The sequence below is a fragment of the Hyperoodon ampullatus genome, assembly GCF_949752795.1.
Source record: "Hyperoodon ampullatus genome assembly, chromosome: 19".
Taxonomy (NCBI): domain Eukaryota; kingdom Metazoa; phylum Chordata; class Mammalia; order Artiodactyla; family Ziphiidae; genus Hyperoodon; species Hyperoodon ampullatus.
The window spans coordinates 35,557,620-35,583,278 of record NC_136932.1 but is presented as its reverse complement, the minus strand read 5'-3'; the positions used below and the strand labels follow the sequence as shown (position 1 = coordinate 35,583,278).

Below are 25,659 nucleotides of genomic sequence, written 5' to 3'. Positions count from 1 at the left end.
AGTTAAGTCCTCAGGACAGCAGGCTGGGTGTAGGAAGGGCTGTAACGGAGAGGCAGAGTGTGGAATCCTTTGCTTTTACCTCTCTTGGTGACACGAAATGAAAGGAGAGGGACTGGTTTTGTGTGGGTTAAGCTGGTCTGATAGGGAAGGTACCATAATCGTTGCTCACCTGAGGGAGAGACCAGGAATAATAATGAGTCTGATAACATTAACCTGTGCTATCCCAGGCTCTGTGTTGCATTTATTACCTTATTTAATCATCACAGAACACTTTCCGGTATTATTATTCTGTTTTACAGATGAGAAAATTGAGGCTCATAGAGGTTAGATGCTTGCCCACAGTCACATGGTTGATGAGTTGCTCTCCCCGGGTGTACTGGGTTTCCTTGAACGGACTCGATGGTAATACAGTGCTTAGTTACAAACCGGAGAGTGAATTAGGTGGTCATCAGCCTCAGGAAGGAATGGAACTGGCATATGAGAGCTGACAAGATGCTGAATTTTTTAAAATGTGGAAAGGATTAGTATTCATAAAATCATGATGACGCAAATGATGACGCATCCAGTATTCTGGATGACGCAAATAACCTGGAATTACTAAATGTAGGTGGGTCCCTTTTAAGTTTGAGAAAGGTGAAGTCAGGAAAGCTCAAGGAAGTAACAGCAGGAAATCTTGTGGAACTCACTCTAAGTACAATGAAAATACAAAGTTTGGATAAGCTTAGATAAATGCTGAGATGTTAGAGTCATAATGGTATACTATGAGTAACTTTACAGTTGAAGGCGCATGCCAAAATTTTGAGGTTGAAGTTGGAAGGCGGCAAGCTGCTGGCCTCTTCATGCTTGTGGCAGAGGAAGGTTTGGGAGCTTGGTCTGTGGGCCTGACCCAGTAAGGCAGGCAGCTGTGGTTTTCTTTGTATCAGTGTGGCTTCGTACTGGAGTTCATTATCCCTTTTCAGCATTACCAGAATCCAGGGTGTCCAGGAAACTATAAGGCGCTACTGAGGAGGTGGAAAGCTGCTTACGCCCCTGTCCCACCCTCCCCCCCGTTATACCCTCAGCCCAGGCGAAGGGCAGTGCGGATGGTTGCTGTGCCCCATGAGGGCCACTAGACAATCAAAATTACACGTGGACACGCTATTTCAAATTCTAAGATTGCTTGATATTATTCTTAATTTTATATATAAATGAGGAAACTGGGGCTCAAGCAAGATGCCTCTTTTGAGTTTCACAGTTGGAACTAGAACCCTGGTCTGACATTCCGCATTTTGTTTTCTACTTTCTCAAATACTCTTTGCCTTTGGTTTTAATATACACTTATATACATCCTAAACAGCCTTTTAAATGGATACAGGCAAGCTCACTTTATTTGGTAAATACAGTAAATTGTAGGTTTCCAGTTATGGCCAGTTAAGGACTCTCAAGATTGAGGTTGGACGGTGAGAATGAGGGGGAAATGTGGTGGGAGAGTCCTGGTGAGAAAAAGGAGGGGAAAAAGTCCCACAGAGCTTTATTTCTTTGGTAGGCCTACTAGCACCTTGCCCTGTACATCTCAATATTTATTCTTGGGGGTCTGAGATTTAATGAAAAGAAACTTGGCTGGGGCCATGTACTTCCCCACATCTATACTGTAAGCACCAACTCTCTGACCTTTACGGGTTCTTTTTTTTTTTTTTTTTTGGCTGCGTTGGGGCTTGGTTGCTGCGCGTGGGCTTCCTCTAGTTGCAGCGAGCGGGGGCTACTCTTCGTTGTGGTGCGCGGGCTTCTCATTGCGGTGGCTTCTCTTGTTGCGGAGCACGGGCTCTACACGCGCGGGCTTCAGTAGTTGGAGCACGTGCACCCAGTAGTTGAGGCTCGCTGGCTCTAGAGCGCAGGCTCAGTAGCTGTAGCACACAGGCTTAGTTGCTCCGCGGCATGTGGGATCTCCCCGGACCTGGGATCGAACCCGTGTCCCCTGCATTGACAGGCAGATTCTTAACCGCTGTGCCACCAGGGAAGTCCCCCTGGTTCTTTTCCATATATATAATCTCTCTCTATAGAGTTTCTCCCCTGCCCCACCCCCATGTGTGTGTTTGTGTGTGTGTGTGTGTGTGTGTGTTTGTATAGTCTTTTAGAGGTCTAGAAAGATTTAGGTAATGGCTTTTAATCTGATTTAATTGATAAGATTACATGGAGTTCCAAGGAAAAGGTGAGCCATCTGTTCCAGTTACTTTAGCCTGTGCTTGTCAGTTAGCAAGTCTTTTCTGAGTGAGAAATAATGCAGAGATAGATGTAGGTATGAGTCCTTAGAATCTGTTCATCTGGTCACTTCATCCATAATTAGGCAAAAAGAGCAAGTCTGTAGTTATGCTTTGAGAATTTCACCCCTTCCCTTTTAGCTACATGTATGGATTCTGTACTGATGACAGAACTTCAAGTTTTGAGAATTTTTTAGCATTTAAAAGTGGGCTTAACTTCTGATGTGTTAGGGGAGTAATTGGTGACGTTCTAACATTCCCAGTTACATATACCTTAAATTTTTTCCTATTCATTATACTTGTATCCTTTAACTTATTTTTATACAACTATACAGATCCAACTCATTCTTTTTCACATACTTCTCAGACTTATTTTTCTTGCTCCTTTCCCCATTCATCTTGCTATTTAGTTCACCTCTTTGCTCACCTTTTATTTTTGCTACGTAGTAGCAACTATTGAGCCTATTTAGAGCTAAAAAGAGAATAGTAACTATCCCTCGAAATTGTTTCAGTGTTTCACCAGCTTCCTCTCTAGTCTCCAGGTGAATTTTCCGTTCTCTCTTCCAGCGGAGGGGGTGGGAGATGGGCTTCTGAGCTGCGGCCAGGCTCCTCCGTGTTTCCTATTCCACTGCTGCTTCCATAGTGCCAGCTGCCAGCTCCCTTTCCTCCTGACTTGTGCCAGCTCATTTTGCCTGGTAGGAGGCTGGCTGGTGTTTAGTTGCTTAGGCTTGTAAGATCCACAGAATCCATTTTTTGTTGTTTGTTTGTGTTTCCTTCTGAAGTCTGTTCCTGCTGCACATCTGGCTGGGGCGGGGTGGGGGGACGAGGAGGCGGGCAGCACGTGTATGGAGCCTAAGCAGTAGAGAGACAAGTGTCAGGGCACTGCCTCAAGTTTGCCCCCAGGACTTCTGTCCCTTGAAGTCTCCACTCCCACTTCCTCCCACTTTGCCATCAGGTAGTAAGTAGGCAGAGGCTTACTTTTGTGTCCCAAAGGTACCTTCATGTCAGAGTAGCTACATTAGCCATTTTTCAGGTTTTGTGCATTATAGGTACTATATCTTAAAATCCTAGGAATTTCAAAGCTGGATGGGAAATACTACTTAAACATATCCTTTTTAGTCCTGGCTTTTTTTTTTCTGCAAGTTTTGATTGAATTTATATAACTACAACTTGAGTGATACTCATTCTAAATTTGCTTTCCCCATTTTGTTCCCCAAAGCAATAATAAACACAAGCATAGGTAGACCACTGAGAAAACCAGAAATTCACCCAATAGACTATGATGGCAAGTGAATATTTTGGAAAGGCTTTTGTTTTGAACAGCTTACTTTACTGGGCGCATTTTACAAAATTACATCTGTATAAATATATGCATAACCAGGCCCAATTGAATTTGGAAAATATGTTTATGTTTCTACGGAGAATTCAGAGGTTTTCTTCCTATAACTGCTACAGTCCTATGTACCGTTTCTAGGGACATGGTCTTTTTTCAGGCCTACTTCACAGGAATTTAAGCACCTCTTTAGTAGTTCACTGTCTTATCATTTGAGGTTAGCTCACTGGCAGAATGTTCCTATGTGTGTTTAGCTTTCACAATTTATCAACTACCAAAGCTTTTGAATCAGGGGTAGTAGTTAATCGAATAATTCCAAGTCAGTAACTTGAGTTAATAAAATAGCTTATGATGTGTTCTGAACTTGTAGATTGAAGAAATTGACAAAACTGTCTTAAAAGTTGTTCTTAACTTCCAAGGGCTAATAGCTATTCTTTTTATTGAATAGATGTGAAAATTAACAGTAGAGACAACATAACTCTTATAATTTAAACTTGATTTCAGTTTCGTATAATAAAGTACAATTAAGTCAGAAAGAGCTGAGTTTTTGAAGAAAGCCCGTATGTTATAGTTCTATCTGTGATGGTGGAGGTTATGTGATTTGAACTGTTCTTAAATGTATTATAAAAATGCTATGTCATGTTCTAATTTTGGTTTGTTTGATTTACAGTAAATGAACTGGAACTTATCTCTTTTACTTTAGGCTTTCAGATAAACTTCTGTGAAAAGGCACAAAGTAAGCTACAAATTTTATGATATTATGCTACTTAATTTTTTTATATCCATCTTGGTATTGGGAATGTGTCCACTATTGTTTCAACTAACCAACCATGGCAATTTTACTTTAAAAGAGCTTCCATTTTTCATTCATTTTCCAAATACAAAAAAAACAAAACAAAACAACTGTGTTATATTCTTGCTTTCACTTGCAATTGAAATAGGAGAAACATATATGTAGGTATTCAAATGTATGTAAGTATAGAAAGATGTATATAGATATAGACAGATGTACTAGATTTAGAAAGATGTATACAGGTATAGAAAGACATCTATTCATATGTATATAGTTATATAGAAAGACGTACATAGATATTTGGACTTAGCCATAATTTAAACCACAGGTTGAGGAAAGTTCACTTTTAAGATTGGAGTGCAGAAAGTATACAGTATAAATGTATTCTGAGACCTCATGCTTTAAAATTGATTTATTTTAAAGGATACATTTAATGAATTTTAATTTTTTTCTTTAAAACAAAGCTTTTTTCTTCCTCCTCCCCACCCCCAACATAGACAGGGTTTTTGTTTGTTTGTTTTTTAATAAATTTATTTATTTATTTTTGGCTGCATTGGGTCTTCGTTGCTGCGTGCGGTCTTTCTCTAGTTGCGGTGAGCAGGGGCTACTCTTCATTGCTGTGCACGGGCTTCTCCTTGCAGTGGCTTTCCTTGTTGCAGAGCACGGGCGCTAGGTGCATGGACTTCAGTAGTTGTGGCTTGCGGGCTTCAGTAGTTGTGGTTCACGGGCTCTAGAGCACAGGCTCAGTAGTTGTGGCCCGTGGGCTTAGTTGCTCCGCGGCATGTGGGATCTTCCCGGACCAGGGCTCAAACCTGTGTCCCCAACATTGGCAGGTGGATTCTTAACCACTGCGCCACCAGGGAAGCCTTAGACTAGGGTTGTATATTAGGGTACCAGTCTTCATATACTACAGAACAGGTTTTCTATAAGAAAGCAAAATTTATAAAGCCAAAACAAATGCATTTTAAACTTAAATGTCATTTGTATAAAATGCAGTTTTAAAAATCCCAACTCAAGAAGGCTATTCTCCAGTTAACATAAATATATCCCAAAATATAATACATTCATCTTCTGCTTGTTGACTCATAGTGTGGGGAAGAATAATGACTGCTTTTTTTTTTTTTTTTTGCTGTGCTGCGAGGCTCGTGGGATCTCAGTTCCCTGACCAGGGATTGAATCTGGGCCACGGTAGTGAGAGCCTGGAATCCTAACCACTAGGCCACCAGGGAACTCCCACGACCGCCTTTTGATGTACATCATTGTCTTTTCCCCCCAGCTTTATGAGATGTAGTTGACATGACATTGTGTAAGTTTAAGGTGTACGCATGATGATCTGATGCCCTTACATATTGTGAAATGATTACCACAGTAGGGTTAGTTAACACCTCCATCACCTCACATAATTAGTATTTCTTTTTTGTAGTAAGAACCTTTAAGATCTACTTTCCTAGCAACTTTCAAGTATATAATGCTGTATTGTTAACTGTAGTCACCATGCTGTTACCTTTTAGATCCTCTGATATGTATCATTCTTAAGTAAATTAATCAAATGAAATAAAGTTTAACCTGGAGAAAACATTTCTGCTGTTTTTAAATTTTCTGATGGAATCAAAATGCTTAATTTCCATTGGTTGAACATTGTGACTTCCTTTGAAAAGTAGTTAACAAAAATTTATTTCTTGATTGGTTTATCCATGATATAAATATATAATGAGCGATAGAGTAAGGCAGCTAGATCCTCGGATAAAAAATTTTAATTGGTCCATCATTGTCATCCTTCTCTATCCTTAAATAAAAATAGTATATGATTTCCTGCTCATAGTGAACCTGCATATATGATATATATCTACATGTAATGTAGTTACAGCTTCTATTTTATGCTATATTTTATTTATTTTTTATTTTATTTTATTTTTATTTTTATTTATTTATTTTTTTTGCGGTACGCGGACCTCTCACTGTTGTGGCCTCTCCCATTGTGGAGCACAGGCTCTGGATGTGCAGGCTTAGTGGCAATGGCTCACGGGCCCAGCCGCTCCGTGGCATGTGGGATCTTCCCGGACCGGGGCACGAACCCGTGTCCCCTGCATCGGCAGGCGGACTCTCAACCACTGCGCCACCAGGGAAGCCCTATGCTATATTTTAATTTTAACACATCTACTATGACAGTTTTTAGCTTTCTGTTTAAATATTTCTGTTAATATTTAATATACTTTTTAATTTTTATTTACATATTGACATAAAATCTAATTTAAGAAAAATGCTGACATTTAAAAAATTTTAAACTGCATTTGCACTGTTGCTTTTTTTCTCTTAGTGGTATTGTGAACATAAAACAAGAGAAACATTGATTTTATTTTCTTTTTTAAATTTTATTTATTTTTATTTATTTATTTTTGGCTGTGTCGGGTCTTCATTTCTGTGCGAGGGCTTTCTCTAGTTGCGGCGAGCGGGGGCCACTCTTCATCGCGGTGCGCGGGCCTCTCACTGTCGCGGCCTCTCTTGTTGCAGAGCACAGGCTCCAGACACGCAGGCTCAGTAGTTGTGGCTCATGGGCCCAGTTGCCCCACGGCATGTGGGATCTTCCCAGACCAGGTCTCGAACCCGTGTCCCCTTCATTGGCAGGCAGATTCTCAACCACTGCGCCACCAGGGAATCCCAACATTGATTTTATTAAATTTAAAATTGTGTATGCAGTGACTATAAATGGCTCTGTAGGTAGATGTAAAAATGCCTTTAGACTTTCTAAATGGTACTGTCCCTCTCCCATTGTTACAGAAATGATAGGTTTGCAGTGCTGCTTGCTTTATTACACGTGGCAGAACCTAACTGTGTATTCCCGCTTGATGTCCACTTTTGGTTGCCTTCACTACCTCTTTACACTGTGACTGCTTTCTCATATCTCCCCTTTTATTTCTGCCTCTGTCTTTGGGAGGTCCTTCTCTTACTTTTCCAGCTTTTGGAATTCATACAGTTTTATACATTCATTCACAGAGCACATGTTGGACACATAGGTACCGTCACATGAGGGAGATTATTGGGGCAGAAGTGAATAGAAGAGGTCTCTGCCCTTAGTGGGCTCTTAGCGCAGTGGACTAGGGCTGTTCCTGCGTTGGTTGCAAGCATACGACTACTGATGCTGCGGATCGATTAGTAGCTGAAACCAGGATGAGGTGGTGCAGGAGCGCATATGCACTGGGCACCTTTGCTTCCCCTGTTCTGTCCTGAGAGAGAACTAACATGAGGGCTGCTGTGGGGTCTCACGATAGCTGCTTTCCTGATTGGAGACCACGGCTCAGAGATCCAACAATGGCCTGTCCTGCTTTGGAGTCAAGCAGAGCTGTCTGTGCTGGCTCGGACCTCAGTGGAAGCCTTGAGGAAGTGGGGGAGGGTTGGAGCTGGAATGATGGTACGGAGGGCCAGCTCTGAGGTCACAGCATTTATTTTTGAACTCTTGGTTCCTATATTTTAGGGTTAGTTTTCAGTTGCTTACATATATTAACACTTTTTCCCAAGCTGGTCCTATGATTTGCATGTCTTAAAAATTATAAGTGCAATTTGGTAATGTTTGCAGAAAATCAGTCTTCCAGTTTGCTCTGGAATATAGCCATTAACTGTATGTTAAAAGTAGCCACTCATTTCTTTAAAAATAAAGGGCTTGAAGTCACCAAAGCAATGTTTTCTTAACTATTAGGGCATACTCTAGTGCCAGAATCTCCAGTTTTATTTTAAGGGTGTTTCAGAATTTTCAGAAAAACTACAGTTTAATTCATTAAAAATAATTACATAGCATACCGTAGTTGTAGGAGGGAATAGAGTACAAAGAACACAAAAGTACATATTGTTAGAAGTCCACTATGTTTGAGTCTGCTTCAGATGCTCAATTCTCCATCATAAACCAAAGAGACTTATTTTAAGATGATTCTGATGACTAATGGAAGCTCTGAAGGATTAATTTTCCCCCATTGTTTGACTTACACATAGTTTTTATTTTTTATATTGTTACATTACTGTTCCAATCAGTTTATTACAATTGCCTGTTACGAGTTAGTGGCGTTTTATTGGTGATGTGTGTGTAGGTTTTTAACACACACACAGACAAATAGTGTGAGTGCATATTTAATTTTGGAACCAGATTTTTATAGAAATTCAATAAAAATCCACTTTGCACCTCATGATCTTTTTTTTTTTTATCAATTATAGTTTCTGCATTTATTTGCTTTTTGGTTTTCTAAGTATATACAAGATAATATATATTTAATATAAAATTGTTATTTGAGCCAACAGTGTTATATTTCTTTAACACTGTTAGATTATTGAATTTTTCTAAGGTCTGTATGTAAGACTGCATCAGGGGAAAATGTTTTTTTCCCATGTAGAGCTCCTACATTTAGAAGGTTGATTAGTTCATCATTTACCATTTGTAGATAATGATTTTGTACTTGTAAATATGTTTATGTGATTTATGACTCAGTTTGAATGATCATATCTCAGTGGCTTTAATGAGCTAACTTGAAAACATAGTTCTTTAGAATATGATTTGCTTTGCTTTATAAAACCAATTTTTTGGGGGGAGGGGGGCAGGAGACTTGCCTAGAAACAGTTTTTGAGATATGGTTTTGTAAATGTCAAATTCACCTTAGTGTATCGGCATTTTGACTTTTTGCTTGTATGAGAATTGTGACCCATTAAAGATCCCAGGGCACGGGGATTTTCCTCAGAAAATGCCTAGTAGAATCCTGTGCCGATTAAAGTGAGAGTACTTAGGAATTTGGCAAATACTCTTAATAATTTAGTTTTCATACAAGGGCACTTTTAGCCTTCTTTTCCCCTCTTACTACAGTGCATTTTCCGCCCATGGCTGTAGAGTTTTTGAGTGCTAAAGACAAGTTTTGGTAGTGTTGAGTTTCCGTAGCTTTGCCTTTTTTACTTTTGATAGCTCTAAAAAGATTTAATGGCTTTTAAAAATTGTTTTACTTGAGAATGTTTACATAGCAACAGGATCTTTATTTAGAAAATTACATGTTGCAGAGCTGACTGTTATCCTTGAAGTCACTAATAGAAATTAGATTACAGGTATTGATCGCTTTTGGTAACCCTGCACACCAAAGTATTTGGGGGGAAAATGGAGGTATCCTAATGACAGATTTTCATTTCATCGTGAAACTATTCTTTTTAAATAAGTACCCCAAATTGTTTTTAAATTGGTAATAATAAAAATGAAACAGTAAAGAGGAGGAAGGATGTTTTGTGAATCTTTCCAGAAGTCTGAGGAAGTCATTAATAAGTTTACTGACCTGATAAGTTCTGTAAAAGATGATGTTTCACTCAAGAGAGTATTTGACTTTACTGGAGGTGGAGTATAGAAAACCACGGAAAGGAAGGAGTGGGGGGAGGGTCAAGCTGTCCCGTGTTGAAAACTAAGAGCTTAGAACATTCAACTAATTAAACTTCTAATTTCCCATTTTATGTAACAAAAATCTATACCCAATGACTAAAATTGTATTGTTTGGAATTTATTAAGCTCACCTAAGTTTTTCAGCAATCCTAAGAAACAGAATGACCGCATTTGCTACTACTGGAGGGTAACATGGTTTATTTAAATCTATATACACGCTGAACTTAGTTACAAAATGAGACTATTGTAGGGTTTGCCGTAAGCTCCTAGGACTGAGCGTCTAGTACATTCATCACTGTCTGTGGACCATGATGAACTGCCAGGGGAAAGCCCAAGCTTTCCAACAGCTTTTATACTAATTGAAGCCCAAGAATCGTTGTATAGGCAGAGTCAAGGTTCATGCATCCCCTTTATACCATATACCATTCCAAGGGGAATGCTACCTAATTATCTTTCATCTTGGAAGTGGTGGGAACATTAATTCTTCCTGAAAATTGGTTTTGTTGCTAAAGGAAGGAAGGTTTCAAGTATCTGTTGCACCTTAAAAATCATTTGGAGAAGCTTACTGTGTGGTGTTTTTGAATGAGAAAAAAATTAGTGATTCTCCCACATTGCAGAAAGTTTCCTTTTATTTGCCAGTTGAACTTTAGTATGAGCAATGAAAGGATATTTGACAAAACTTTTGTGAGAAGTTTCCAGAAATTATTCCCAACTAACTCTCCAGTTAATCAAAGTGGTTTTCAATTTAGCTTATAAATTTAGGGTGATGGTTTTCAAACAAGGTATAGTAAATACTTGAATTCTTACTGCAAGATTTTATGAGTGCTTTCAAAATCCAGACACAAGTGTCCAGATGAAAAGATGTTCTAGAAGAAACTTGGACCTGCCATGTTGGTGTTGATTTTCTCATTAGGTAGAAATCAGTGAACATTAATCAGAAGTGAAAATCAAGTGTATACATATTTACTCCCCTTCAGAGAACCTCTTAAAAGGTTAAATAAACGGAGGCACAAATATAACATTTAACAAACATATCTATACTGCTAATGGTAAGAGGCACTGGGGTCTTTAAAGATGGATTAAATCTAGAGCCTACTCTGAAGAAGTTTATGTTCTTTGAGAAATTGAACATGTAGAGACAGACTATGTGGTTGAAATGATAACAACAGATAACTCTCATTTACCGTGTGCCAAACTCTGTTCTAAGCTTTTTATTTATCTTATCTAATCTATCACTTTATTTAAATTATCTAAGTAAGTTATTAACTCTTTATTTCTTCCAACAATCTTATGAAGTAGGTATAATAGTTATTATAGATGAGGAACGGAAGCACAGAAAGGTTAAGGGAGTTTTCTAAAGTCATACAGCTAAGGAGTAGCAGACTGTGTGACCTTGGTTTGGTCACAGGTTACATGTTATAAACCATAGTGTTTTATTGATTCTTGAAAGAAAGCGGTGAGCACTCATAGGAATGATTTTCTAAACCAAATGGCTTTTGAGGAGTCTCCACTTGAAAATTGTCATGAGATCTGGACATACATTTATATATCATTTTTGATTTTCTGGCCCTGGAGAGTTTCAAAACGTTATCTAACAAGCCTGACTGAACATTAAGTGGAAAGATTCCTTCTTGTGGCTCCAAAGCTAGGGACAGAGGGATCTACCACTAGGGAGAAAGTATTTTCAAAAAATCAGAATGATTCTGGCCTAGACAGACGCAGAGAATGGATTGCTTTGGGATTCTCAAACGACTTGTGTGTCTGGGGAACAGCTGACCAAGGTCAGGAGACTGGGGAGTCAGTGAACAAGGTGGCCATGCGCTGTGTGAGGACAGATTTGTGTACAGGCTCTTAAAGACGAATTGATGTCTTCAGATTTATGTCCCTCCTACTTTGTTATAGTTAGGGGTGGAAGAAAGCACATTATTTAATTTTTAAAAAACGTTTAATGATAGAAGTTTTCAAACTTAGTATAGTGAACCCCATGTACCTATTACATGGCTTCAACAATTGCCAGCATATGGCCAATTTTATTTCATTTGTTCCTCCTCCCTCTACCTATCTCTACTAAAAAATTTTAAAGCTGATTCTGATTATCATGATTTCATCCACAAATGTGTTTGTCACACATCTTTTAAGTGATAAGGACTCTTAAATACATAACTTTAATGCCATTATCACACTGTTAAATAAACAAAACAATATCAGATAGCCACTCAATGTTCAGATTTCCTCAAATGCCCTACAGATGCCTTATTTACAGTTGATTTGTTCCAAGTTGACGTCTCAACAAGGTCTACACACATACTGCATTTGGTTCATATGTCTCAACTTTCTTTACAGTAGTTACCTCTTCTCTCCTTTTTTCTTGCCATTTATTCATTGAAAAAAAAATGGGTCATGTTTTTTGTAGCATTTTGCACATTTTGGATTTGGCTGATTACATCCTTTTAGTAATTAGTGCTTCACATTGCCCTGTATTTCCTGTTAATTTGTAGTTAGAAATAAGGGCTTTGATCACATAGATATTCAAATTTTTGGCAAGAACATTTGGTAGGTGGTGCTGTGTATTTTTTATTTTTATTTTTTTTGCGGTACGCAGGCCTCTCACTGCTGTAGCCTCTCCCACTGCGGAGCACAGGCTCGGGACGCACAGGCTCAGCGACCATGGCTCACGGGCCCAGCTGCTCCGCGGCATGTGGGATCCTCCCGGACCGGGGCACGAACCCGCGTCCCCTGCATCGGCAGGCGGACTCTCAACCACCACTGCGCCACCAGGGAAGCCCCTGTGCTGTGTATTTTTTGTTGCGTCACATCAGGAGGCATATGATTTCTGGTTGCAGCTCTTGTTAAGATTGATCCGTGGGCTTTGGTGCCGTCAGTGTGTTTCATATGGAATAAAGTTCCCCATCAGCCTTTCACCTGATGGTTCTGGCTACCATCAGTAATTTTTGTCTACATTAATTCTTTCATTCGGGACTGGTTAACTTGTGTTTCTAAACGTTTGTGGGCTCTGCAAATAGTTGCTGTTGTCAACCAAGAAACAAAGTTTCTGTTTGGGGCATACTATCAAATGCAAATTATTGCATTGATTATCTATGACTTAACTGCACCAGTGCTGAAGGATATGAAGTACGTGACTGAACAGGGTTAGTGAAATGCAAGAGTTGCTTAAGAAATTGTCACTACTAAAAGGTGAAGAATGACACCTGTTGGACAAGTACATACCAGTCACTGAGAAGGTAATTGCCAACTGGAACACAAGTAGTTCACGTGTTTTTTATATCTTGGATGAGAACTCCTATTTACTTCTCGTCTCACCAAACTGCCTTTTGATGACTATCTCTGGTTCCCAAGTACTGGCAAGATAATGCTTGAAGGACCTGAGCATTCTAATCACTGAATATAAATTAATGAGCAAAGCTGGAATCCGGTTTGGGACTGATCTTAATTTGGCAGAACTGGTCTCACATACCCACTGGTTCTTCGACTTCACCAGAGATCAAGAGATCTTTAAAAGTCCCAAACCAGATTCCAGCTGTCTTAAGCAACTCTCCCATTTCACTATCCCTGTTCAGTCACCTGTCTTGTAACTACACTATTAAAGTCTCCACGTGGTGATCTTCTAACACTGATTTGACCTTGCACAATTTGTAAATAACAAATCAGAGACATTTCAGTCAGGATACTCTCATGTACTGTATATTCAGAAAGTAGATAGGGTGCAATATATCCTCTTTGAGTGCCGTTTAACTCTCTTGATTAATCTTACTTTATTCTAACCTTTTAAAAACCTTAATTTATAGAATACATTTATGGGCAACAAATAGTACTTAATTGTGTCCACTGAAAAGTGAAAGTGTTAGTCACATCTTAATGTTTTTTTTTTAAATCGGGAAGGATTATTCTGTGGGGTACAAAGAAGCTATTTGGATGTTGGTGAGAGGAGTATAATAGTGCTGTAGTTATTGCTTATACATATACAATATTAGCTTTGTATGGAAGATGCTGATTCGTTTTCCACCTCTGTTACTTGCTTTGGTAGTAACACAGTTGGATATGAATTTAAATTTGGATTGTGAATTATTACTTAAATTTTCTTTAAAAAGATATATAGGGTAATACAGAACTGAAATGGAAAAAGTTGGTTGAGTGTATAAAAGATGATCACAAGCCATGCAACGCAAGTCAGTTAAAAATGCCAGCTATCTTTTTTTAAAGCCAGAGGATGGCCGATTAATCCATGTGTCATGAAGTTCTATAGTTAGGAGCGTTTCTCTCGTTGAAGCTTGCTGGCTAACTTTTTCAGAGAACCTATTTAACTTCTAGTTACGCATCTTTCGATTAATGAGAACAAAAGAAGCAACTAATTAGATCTATTGGGAAGTATGGATAAAACCCCCAGTCAAGATGTCTGAGTGAAACTGTTTGTCCTAAAGGTGTTATATCAAAGCTTGAGCTTGGATTATTCATTTATTCAAGAAATATTTGAGTTCCTGTGATACGCAGGTGCTTTTTTTATGGAAAGTCACCAGAGTACTAAATCTAATTTCCAGTGGTCAAAAGTCATCCAGATGAATATGAGAATGCTTATGTTCAGATGCTGACTGTGTTCCCGAAGAAGCAAGGGGTTGTTATATAACAAAGGTGGTATGCTCTCGGTGACTAGTTGAAAATTGTATAGTGTGAGGCTTTTTGCCCCTCCTCTGCAGTTATTAAATTATCGCTGAACTACTCATGGTGTTTGAGAATTGGGGAAGTCATCTTTGAAATAAAGCTTCCCTTCTGCTTTAGGTGGTGCAAGCTCCAGGCTTGCTTATAGGTTTGGATAGCATAAAAAATCAATTACAGGTATTAATGGAAATAAGGAAAGATTTATTTCTTGAAACTGACTTCTTTTGCCTTTAGGAAATCTTAATAGTCCTCACTTCTCAGTGTTTCACATTTTGCCACTCTGAGGTGTTTTCTGACTGCAAGCAATTTTCCAATGTCAGTTGGGTGCCCAACAATTCAATTCAATTCTGACACTATCTACCTGGAGTTAGCATCAGATCTCACAAGTTAAAGGGTTCGGCCCCATAAAGCTGCCCTGACTTCAGATCCAGCTGCAAATGGGGTGCCGAGGCTACTCACGCTTCTGCTTGGCTGACTGCAGATTACAGGGTTCCCTTACCCACCGCCCCCAGGTTCACTTATTTGCTAGAATAGTTCACAGAACTCAGGAAAACACTTTACTTATGTTTACCAATTTATTAGAAACATGTAACTCAGGAACAGCCAAAAAGAAGAGATGCACAGGGCAAGGTGTGGAGAGAGAGGAGGTGCAGAGCTTGCACACCTTCTCTGGGCTTGTCATCTTTCTAGCACTTTGATGTGTTTACCAGCCAGGAAGCTCCCCTAGCTCATCTTTAGGAGTTTTTATGAAACTTCCATTACATAGGTATGATTGATTAAATCGTTGGCCTTTGGGGATTGAACTCGATCTCCAGACCCTCTGCCTTACATGGAGGTTAGTGGGTGGGGCTGGAAGTTATAACCCTCTGATCACTTGACTGTTTTTTCTGGAGACCAGCCCTCCCATCCTGGAGTTTTGGAGGTTCTCCCCACCCCCACCTAATAAGCAAAAACTCTGATATAGTGGAAGGAGGCTTGCTATGCATAATAAAGACGCTCATCACTTAGGAAATTCCAAGGGTTGTAGGAGCTCTGTGCCAGGAACCTCCAACAAATACCAAATATATTTTTTATTATATCACAGACAATGTCTGTAGCAAAACTACCTGCATATAATAGACACATAGCTTTGAATCAGTAAGCTTTCTAGACAGGCTAATCTATAGTTACCTGGAAAGAAGAGTGGGTACCCACTATCACTTTGGCCAGTGGATGGTTGATTTTCTGTTGTGAAAAGGATCAAGATGTCCTGTCTGCTAGGACTAAAGTGGCACCTCTAGTATGATGCTAAACTGTCTGTAAAAAATACAGCTTTCTGTATCCTAATCTACTTGCTAACTTATAGGATTGAGTCTAGAAGAGTTAATTATTTATGACTGTGTGGGAATCCTTATTGGTATTTTGGGCAGATGAGGAAAGAAATTAGATAAGGGAGGAAATTAACATTTGATAAAAATCTGGCTTTGTTGTGTGGTTAATAATATTATTCTAAGTAAACTCTTTAAGAAGAAGTCAGATCTGGTTGTTTTAGTAGCTCCCCAACTTGGGCACTGCTGTTGGCTGAAATATTCATCTCCTTGCCCTGTGGCCTGGAGCCAGTCACTAGAGCTCTAGGTCAGTGGTGCTTAGCCAAGAACAGCCTTGTTTTTCCTTCATTGTGTTGTGCACCTGTGCTTTTCTTAACACCGAGGTTCATATAAAAAAGGTTTGAAGCACTGATTGAAAAAATACTGATGGTATTATTAGAAAATATGGTTAACGAGCTTATTTCGTTTCTGGGTGGTGGGGTGTTAAAATGATGACGGCAGGATGCTGTGGGTTTGCCGAGCAGGAATAGTGTACGTGATATAAGCGCAGTGGGCACTTTGGCTTCTCGTTAGAGCTCAAGCAAGCCGCTGTGAGAACATCGCGTGTGGCCTTTGCCTCCACAGAGCGGCAGCATGGGCTCGAGGTATGGACGAAAACTGGAACAAGCTTCACGACTTTTCTTGACATGGTTTTCCTAAGTTTGCATATTATGTGCCTTGTCCCACTAGAAAGAGAGCTACTGACAAGGAAGACTCCTTATGTGGATGATTTTCCAGAAATCCTAACATCTTGCTCTGGGTGCGTGGTGAGACAGTAACCTAAAACTTTGGGGAGCTGATGAGGAGTTTCATTAGAATGTTGAAGGGTCCGATTGGGAGGCCTGCACATCACAGGAGAAGAGACCACAGACCATCTGCATAGAAAGTTTGGTTGGAGTTGGTCAACACAGTGTTTGCGTGTCACTTGTCTCCATGGGGCCCCTGTTGACATGTTCACGGATTTGAAGCTTAAGAACAAAAATGCCATGTGGATTTGGCTGAGTTTGGGGCATTACATGGATGCAAAGTGTTCTGAGCTCCTGGACAAGGTGCTGGGGACCTTTTACTGACTTACTGTGCTGCAAACACTCCCCTCCCTGACTAGGATTAGGATTGTCAGCGCTGCGTGTGGCCGCTGAGCTTCTCTGTGAAGGGAAGTAGTGCAGGTGTGTAGTGGGTTAGGCCTTTCGTACAAGGACTGTGAAGGCTGATGATAAAAGAGAGTGCGAGCACGTGAAGGACTCAGAATTATTAGCACGTCTCCCTCTTCTCCCCTAAACTGGGGGTGGAGGTGTGCTGACAGTATGGCTGCCACCTTTTGAGTATCCATTTGGAACCTTCTCAAGGTGGGTGTGTAACTGGAATTCCCACTCTTAGATTCCTATGGAGGCTGTGCTTGCACAGGCAGGAGCATGGCATTGTGTGTATGTGGGGGGGGGGTTGTGTTTTCCTGTTTTGTTGGAGATTAAACTATTGTTAACTTAGCTGATTCATATACCTTGAAAAATCTCAAATGATATAACTTATGAAATATTACAAGATGATAGTGGTATGGATATGTCCAAGTTGTATTAGCAGGTATATCAGAGTGCCTATGTGTACTTGTTTTTTTTGGGTTTTTTTGCGGTATGCAGGCCTCTCACTGTTGTGGCCTCTCCCGTTGCGGAGCACAGGCTCCGGACGCACAGGCTCAGCGGCCATGGCTCACGGGCCCAGCCGCTCCGCGGCATGTGGGATCTTCCCGGACCGGGGCATGAAACCGTGTCCCCTGCATCGGCAGGCGGCCTCTCAGCCCCTGCGCCACCAGGGAAGCCCCGCGTACTTGTACTTTTAAGGCCATTTTTTTTTACTTGTTCTCTAGGGCTCAGTAAGATTAGGTTTAGAGAACAGATTAGAAGACTCTGATGTGAGGAGCAAGGAGACTATAATTAAAACAGAGACAAAAAACACTTAGTGCTGAAAACCAGAAAAGTAGAAAAAGAAAAAAGTCACTGATAATTCTAGCACTTTGAATTAATCACCAGTGATATTCTGGAGAATGTGGCCTGTGTGTGTACTATAGATTATCATATGCACATGTGCTTTACTAAAATGACAATTTATCAGACACATTACTTATTGCCTGATTAAAAAAGAACTCTTGGGCTTCCCTGGTGGCACAGTGGTTGAGAGTCCGCCTGCCGATGCAGGGGACGTGGGTTCGTGCCCCGGTCTGGGAAGATCCCACATGCCACGGAGCGGCTGGGCCCGTGAGCCATGGCTGCTGAGCCTGCACGTCCGGAGCCTGTGCTCTGCAACGGGAGAGGCCACAACAGTGAGAGGCCCGCGTACCACAAAAAAAAAAAAAAAAGAACTCTCACTGTTAAAGTTAGTTCTAATGTCAGTAGTCTTTATGGTGTGTTTTCTTGGTAGTAGTGTAGTATTCCAATTATGGGTGTGCCATAATTTTTGTAACTAATCTAACACAGATGTCTCTGCTTTGAATAACTTTCTTTTCATAGCCTTTAACTTCCTAAAGGATAAATTCTTAGGAATGGGTTGGCCGTAAAGACATTTTGAGATGTTTGCTAGGTATGGCCCTTTTTATGGAGAAAGTGAACCAGTTTATCTCACAGCAGTGCTTTGTTTGTTCATTCATTTGTCTGTGTCCTTTTGTTTACTGAAGAAGTGCTAAGGATTTATGTGTCTGGTGTAATTCTAGACATTGAGGCACATGAGAAATGGTTTCTGCATCCCTGAAACTTAGGGTGTAGTGGGCAAGGTGGGCATCACCTAACCACAGATGGTGTAAAAGTACAGCTCTGACAAGTTCTGAAGGGCTGCTGCTTCTCATACCCTTCGTTAACATTCATATTAGGACTCTTTATTTATGTGTGGTATTAAAGGCAAAAAATGAATTTTAATTTTTTGGAGAGCTAGAAGAATTTGATAATTTTTTCATGTTAATGGTTTATTTCTGTTCTGTTCGTATTCCTTCTTTTGTTAATTACCTGTTCATGCTCCTTGTGTATTTTCTAATTGGGATATTTGCTGTCCTATTGATCAGTAAGGCCCTTATATTCTCTCGCAGCTTGTCATTTCAGAAGATAATGATTTCAGCTGGGGCTTTGTAGTTCAGACAGAAGGATTTCCTCTTTGCCCCTCAGTGAACCTGGGGACCTCACAGGAGAGCTTGGGACCATGGCCATCCAAAGCCAAGATGCTGCTCAACAGAATGTTTGATTCTGTCTGTGTGACTGTGTGGACAGGCATCTCAAGCCCTGTTTATCTCAGTAAAGCCTTGACATCTGTGCTGTCTTGGTAATGCCAAGAGGGTCTTCCTGAATTACATTGCTCCCTGAGTGTTTTTGAAGAGTTTGGACTAGTCAGGAATTGGCTAGTTTAGTCTGAGGAGTTATGTGTGTTTGCTGGTGATAGACATCTGGCTCATATTAGTCCTCACCACAGTAGTTCTGCCAAGTAAGGGGTGGTTTTTATCTTGGTTTTACAGATGTGTGAATTACTAGACCACAGAAATATCCCTCTTTTTATCTTTATCAGTATTTCATTGGTGGTCATTTAGCATCTAGCAAAAGTACTTTTCCCCCCTATTCCTACCCTTTAACTTCCTCCCACCATGTTCCTTTTTAATTTTGGCAGGATGCCAAAGAAGATAGTCTTTGTAATTATGTCACTACCTTGTCTATCCTTTTGTCCCCACTGCCTGGCAAACCACCTTGTGTATAAGTGTGATATTTCTGCACCTATGGCTATGTAACTTATTACACTGGACTTCCCCCAAATCTATCTCACACACAAAAGTGTCAAAATGTGCGAAAGGGGCTGTTGGTTTCTTAAACAAACTCAGCGCTGTCCAGTTTCCAAAATGCTTAGCTGCATGGATGAATGACAGTGTTCTATTTTACTGATGAGAGTTCAGTGTTCTAAGTGAGATTTTGTGAAGTTTTGGAAATTGCTCGCCCTGATGTACCAAAGGCTGACAGGGGAGGAGTAATATAATATTAGCTGGTAGTAGCTCATTTACTACTTGGAAGGCCTGAGATTGCAAGTCTAAAATGTACAGAGTTGCCCATTTCTTCTAACTGCAAGTCAACATCCTTCCTCTCTTATTCTCTCGAGCTTATGAAATAAGTTAGGGCACTTGTCACGGTAGTAATTTAGGCAGAAAAGGGAATGAAAGTAAGTTCTTGTCTACCACTTTATTTCCTCATTTCTGAAATTGTTTGAGGTTGCATAGTTGGAATTGTCTTCCTCTTTTCCGGTGATTACATATAATTTAAAAAATTATTCTGGATACTCTTTCTGTTTTGAAAATTAGGTACTCAGAGTTAGAGCCAAGGGAGAAATGAGAATTTAAGGCAATTCTTTTTCCCCCACCCCTGGTGGGATGCTTGGAATACTTGGTATCATATGAGTGATTTGTCCATTGTAGTTCAAGTTCCCACTTTCTCCTGTGCTTGGGTCAGGGGAGTCCCCTGTGGTGGTGGTAGGAGCTCCTTCAGAGGGACTGGTTCTGATCGCTTTTTCATTGTTTCTACCCAGCTCCTTTAGCATGTGAGTAGTGGCTTGAAAGAGCAGCTGTTTAATTTTTCATGATTCTGTTTGTTACTCACATGTCTGCATTCAGCTAGTGGGTCTGTTGGGGCAGTCTCAGCTCAGTGGGGTAGCTGGAACTTCTGGGCCTCTCCATGTGCTCTTTCAGCATCAAGGAAGCCTGACTGAACTGCTTTCCATTTAGTCTCGGTAGCTTTCCAAGAGGGTGAGAGTGCAGACTGCAAGGGCTCATAAGGCTTAGCTTTGGACGTCATATAGCATCCCTTCTGCTCTATTATTCTGGTCAAAGTAAGTCCCACGGCCTGCCCAGATTCAAGAGAGAGGGAAATGGATGCCACCTGTTGATGGGAAGAGCAGCAAAGTCACATTGCAAAGAGGCGTGGACACAGGGAGCTGTGATTCATTGGTGGCTATTTTTGTAACAATCTACCACATAACCCACAGTGGTCTGAAAGCTGAAAGGTGTCTTCCTTTCGGCTTCAATATTCTGTGAGTCTGAGTTGTTCTGTGGTCAGAATTAGAGCAAAAGGTATTCCTAGGCTGTAGTGAGTATGGATGTACTTGGACAAATCCTTCTTCAGAATCATGGTTCTGAGTATTCTTGAAGATCCCATGCTTAGGAACGTTCCTCTCATGAGAACTGTGAGGAAGAAATTGCATATGCATGATATGGAAAAGTCTGTGTAAATCTTACTGGTGTTCTCTTAAGGCGGAGCTCTGAAACCAGAATTTCAAGGGTGATGCAGAAAGGCTGGCCCTTCAGTCCTCGGAGTGGCTGAGTGGGGCCTGAGGCTGCTGAAACACCTCGGCCAGCTTTCGGGCCAGCTATGATTTTGATTCTCTCGCTGTGTTGAACAAATGTCCTCATTTTCTGTGTAAGCTATGGCATGAAAAAAGTTAGGCAGTATTGCCCCAAAGGATACAGCAGCGCTTTGGAAATGTGGTGGGATGAGGACAAATACTGTTTTCCTTATCAGTCAGTGTTCTTGGGTGCAAACAACAGAAACTTATTCTAGCTAATTTAACCCACACTATAGTTGTCTGGGTCTTTCCATGTCAAATTTATTCCCAGATCAATGAACATTTGAAAGTATTTTCTGTATCAGGCACTGAACTTGGGTTTTAAGTATACAAAGACAGTCTTCTGGATGGGAAACTTCTTCCATATGAATAATTTAAGATGCTTGACATACTTTGTTTCTATCCTACTGTAGTTAAAGGGGAGGGTCTGTTTATCTCTGTTGACTGGTTAAGAATTGATTATTTGGTGACAGTCTTACCAAAGGGGTAATTATAATCACAGATTTATAGTCTTTCTTGATAATCACTTTAAATTACTTGTACAAATATTTTACTCCCTATTAGCTTCGAAAAATCTCCACTGGCCATTTATAGTATCGCTTATTTCCTCGTACCCTTTTCTCCCTGTGGAAGTTGTTGCAGGCTTTTGAAAAAAATCCACATTGATCTAATATCCTATTTGTTTGTAGTTTTGTTATTAAAAATATCTGAATACATGGTGACAGGTTGCCTTTAGGGTTTAGTTTTTTGAGCCCCTTGAGAAAGAGAAGTAAAGATGAGAAAGACCAGACCTAATAGAGGTTCTTAGTTAGAGAAAGTGAATGGGAGAGGAAGAGATGCTTAAACAAACAAAAAGGCTCATGCCTACAGAGATTCACAAATAGCCTTTAAGGTATTGTAAAAGCTGCCTCCTTCTACCTGTCCCGGAATCTCACCTTTGATGGACTTTCTGGAGCGTTCCTTCTCCTCCTCAAGGCTGACCACTGTATGAGTTCCTCTTAAACTGACCATCATTGGGCAGTTGGGGTGTGCTGCTGAGAACAGGCTGTGTAACTCGACCTCAGGCTCTGAGTCATCGCTGCTTACAGAGGCTTTGAACTTTTATAGAATTCTTTGGCATATTTTGTTGGTGAGAGATCAGAATATATACTTGGACTGTTTTCAAGATAGCTGCAGATGTTTCTGAAGTATAGAGTGTGTTTAAATCTAATTTATGTAAGTTATGTCACATTCTGTTACTTGTGTGCTTGTTCATTTATGCAGTAAATATCCTTTAAAGACCTCGATTTATTTTTGTTTAAATGTGAATGCAGTGTGCAAAGGAATCTCTGTGTGTGTGTGTATTAGGTAGAAATATTTATTTTCAAAAGAACAGTTTGAGTATGTTTTAACTGTAGTAACATACCTTATTTGCCTGGGAAGGTTAGCTACTGTCCTGTCAAATTGGGCTTTTGAAGAGAGGGCCAATTTTGGTGTTTTTCTTTGGATAGTTTTCACAATGATTCTGTGTTCTGTTATTATCGTTAGTATTTGATCTTAGTCTTCTATCACTTTTCACCATATAGAGAACATGGGTGATGTACCAGGTAGTTTCAGACACACACACGTGGCAGGTGGTGTTCAGCTTTTGATTTGGGGAGTTCGTAAGCATTGAGCTCATTCAGATTTATGATTGCAAAGGTCCTTAACTCAGTTGTATCTCCAGAAACTTTGCTATATAAAGTAACATTCATAGCTTCTGGTACTTTGGGGGCCACCTTTTCAGTCCACTATAGTCTGCCTTCTGGCCCCCATATGGTCACATCTGCCCCACATGCAAAGTACATTCACCCTCCTCCATCATCCCCAGAAGTCTTAACTCATTACATCATCAGCTCAAATTCAGACCTCATCTAGACATCATCAGCTCACCAGTCCTAAATCTCATCATCAAAAGCATCTAAATCAGGTATGGGGTGAGACTCTTGAGTATGATCCACTGTGACACAAAATTCTTCTCCATCTGTGAACCTAGTAGCTAGAAGATGAGTTATCTGCTTCCAAAATACAGTGGTGGATCAGGCATTGGATAACAGTGATGGAGATTCCCATTCAAAAAGGGAGAAAACTGAAGGACCAGAGGAGTGAGCAAGCAGTCGCAACCAATTTCAGAATCTAGCAGGGCCTGCGAAGTATTTAAGTATTTCTTAAAGACAGATTTCCAAGAAGTGGAAGAACATATTCATTTAAAGCTTCTTGTACATTGCTGAACCTCTCACCAGAGGTTACTTTTCTACCAGCAGTGTATTTTGCTAGTGATTCTTTTACCTGGTCACTCTGATCACCATGTTATCATTAAAAAAAAAAAAAAAAGTATGTGTACAAAATAAAACCTATAAACTTTCCCAATTTCACATGAACCAAAATTTTAACTGTTTTTGGGGTTACGAGTACCTTTCATAATTTTTTCTCAATTTTGCTTAATTTTTCATACCCTTGCCAATTTTTCTATTTTTTCTTGATTTGTGTGATGTTTTTATATATTTAGAATTTCTGATTTTGTATTATAAGGATTTTCCCAAGTTTTCATTTAATTTTTTAAAGGTTTTTTGGTAAATACAGAGTTTGCTTTTTTAATACAGTCAAATCTGCCATTTTTTGTAGAGTACCTTTCGCACGTATAGTTTGAATATCCTTTCTCTACTTGCAGTCAAATAAAAATTATTAAAAAAAAAATTTGGTACCCAAAAGGGCAACTTATGAGGAAAATTCATGTTGTACTATGGTTATGTCTGACAGTGGGCTTCTTAGGAACTGCCATTATCCTGTAGAAAGGCCCATCCCTGAGAGCTGATCCAGCTCTTGTCCTGCAGTCCTGTCCGACTAGCGTGGCATGCTCAGCCTTCCACGTCTCATGAAAGCACTGGGCTGAACAGGTTGAGCCCTCTAATCCATTTTCTGAATCCACTGAGGTGGGAAGGTGCTTGGCTGGCAGAGATGTTGTTGGAATAGGTATTGATTGATATATGTATAATAAAGTGCAAAGAGTGAGCGCTAGGAAAAGTATCCTTAATATGTACATGAAACCAAGGTGCACTAAAAATGTGGAAAAACCCAACTCTGTTACAAAATTTCCATATAGTAGACCCCTGCATTAATGATTTTGTAATATTTATTGACATAGAAAAAAATATGGCCAGTGAGTAGAGCATGTTACAGAACAGTATTGTACAATTTTAATTGTAGAGGAAAAAATAATGCCTCTATCTATGTATAGAAAATAGTGTGCAATAGATAATGATTGTTTTGGGGTAACTGGACTTTTAAGTGTATATACAAATTTTTAAAACCCTATATATTTATAGGTGTATATATAATATTTTATACATTTTTGTTTCTTTATCTTTTCTGAATTTTCTGACTTTTCTGTAAAGGACATTTTTTTTTTTTTTTTGGTATCATATAAGGTATTGATACTTTCTCCCTTCCCATACCAAAGAAATTGCCTCCCCAAAAATGATTATTTGATATACCTGTGTTATTAACTTGAAGTTGATTGTACCATAATGCTTTTAGGCCATTATGATTGCAGAATGCTTTATATTCTTAACTCAGTTGTTTATATTACATTCGAGGGAAAATGATTTTTATTAAACTAAGGAAGTAAAATGTAACACTGGAAAGATGCTAATATTTTAGTATTTTTCAGTATATCTGCTGAGGGGAATGATTTTTATTGTGGTGTTTTTACTTACAAAAGCCTTAGCATCTCTGAAGAATATAAACTGGAAACACTGAGCATTGTTTTCTGTTGTTTTGGAGATAATGAGTGATTTGTGGTTAGTAACAACTTTAGATCATTTTTATTTACTTTTTCTTAATTCTGAGCAATTCTTTGCCACCTTTCAAAATATTAATTATATGTTAAAGCAAAATTTTCTGCCTTTTGGTGTGAATTTCTTTTGCCCTCAGACTCCTACCTGTTTTATAGTACTTGAAACTTTTACTTTTTATTTGTTATTTCTTAGGTAAACGCAAAGCACTGAAGTTGAATTTTGCAAATCCACCTTTCAAATCTACAGCAAGGTTTACTCTGAATCCCAATCCTGCAGGAGTTCAAAACCCACACATGTGAGTATTCCTGGTAATTAAATAAAAGGCTCAACTCAAGCAAGGGTTTTAAAGTTATTATGTTTTATGAATTTTTTCAAGTTGAGGGGTTGATATTTCTGTTATCCTCTGGGCCATTTGAAATATTGCTGTTTGAACTCAAATAGAAAGCTGTTGATTCTGTAGTCTGAAGTAGGCAAACACAATTTTCCTTTTTAAAGTTTACTTGAAGGGAAAGGAAGAGCTGAAGATCCAGTTACATTTATAGCGTTTTAATTTCTCTCTTATTGAACTCTGAGAATATTATTTTTACCTCTCCTTCTGGATTTCCAGTTAAGTTGTAAGTAGTATTTAGAAAACTTAACTCTCCTGTAGATCTGCACAAATCATCCCCACTTACTAGGTGACAAAATAGATTTCCGTTCTTAATATAC

At 39.5% G+C, this 25,659-nt stretch overlaps 1 protein-coding gene across 4 annotated transcripts in view; it reads left to right on the top strand.

Annotated features, from left to right (window-relative positions):
• Positions 1-25,659, top strand: part of MAP2K4 (mitogen-activated protein kinase kinase 4) — a gene marked incomplete at both ends in the record, with an annotated part of 102,648 nt that overhangs the window by 6,100 nt on the left and 70,889 nt on the right. The window contains 3 exons of one of the 4 annotated variants that reach the window (XM_079724665.1): positions 4,274-4,306; positions 22,687-22,722; positions 25,144-25,246. In XM_079724665.1, coding sequence (XP_079580791.1) covers positions 4,274-4,306; positions 22,687-22,722; positions 25,144-25,246 — 172 coding nt within the window. Of the gene's footprint in view, positions 1-4,240; positions 4,307-22,686; positions 22,723-25,143; positions 25,247-25,659 lie in introns of all 4 variants that reach the window. The other 3 variants (XM_079724666.1, XM_079724664.1, XM_079724667.1) reach the window with 3 other exon arrangements.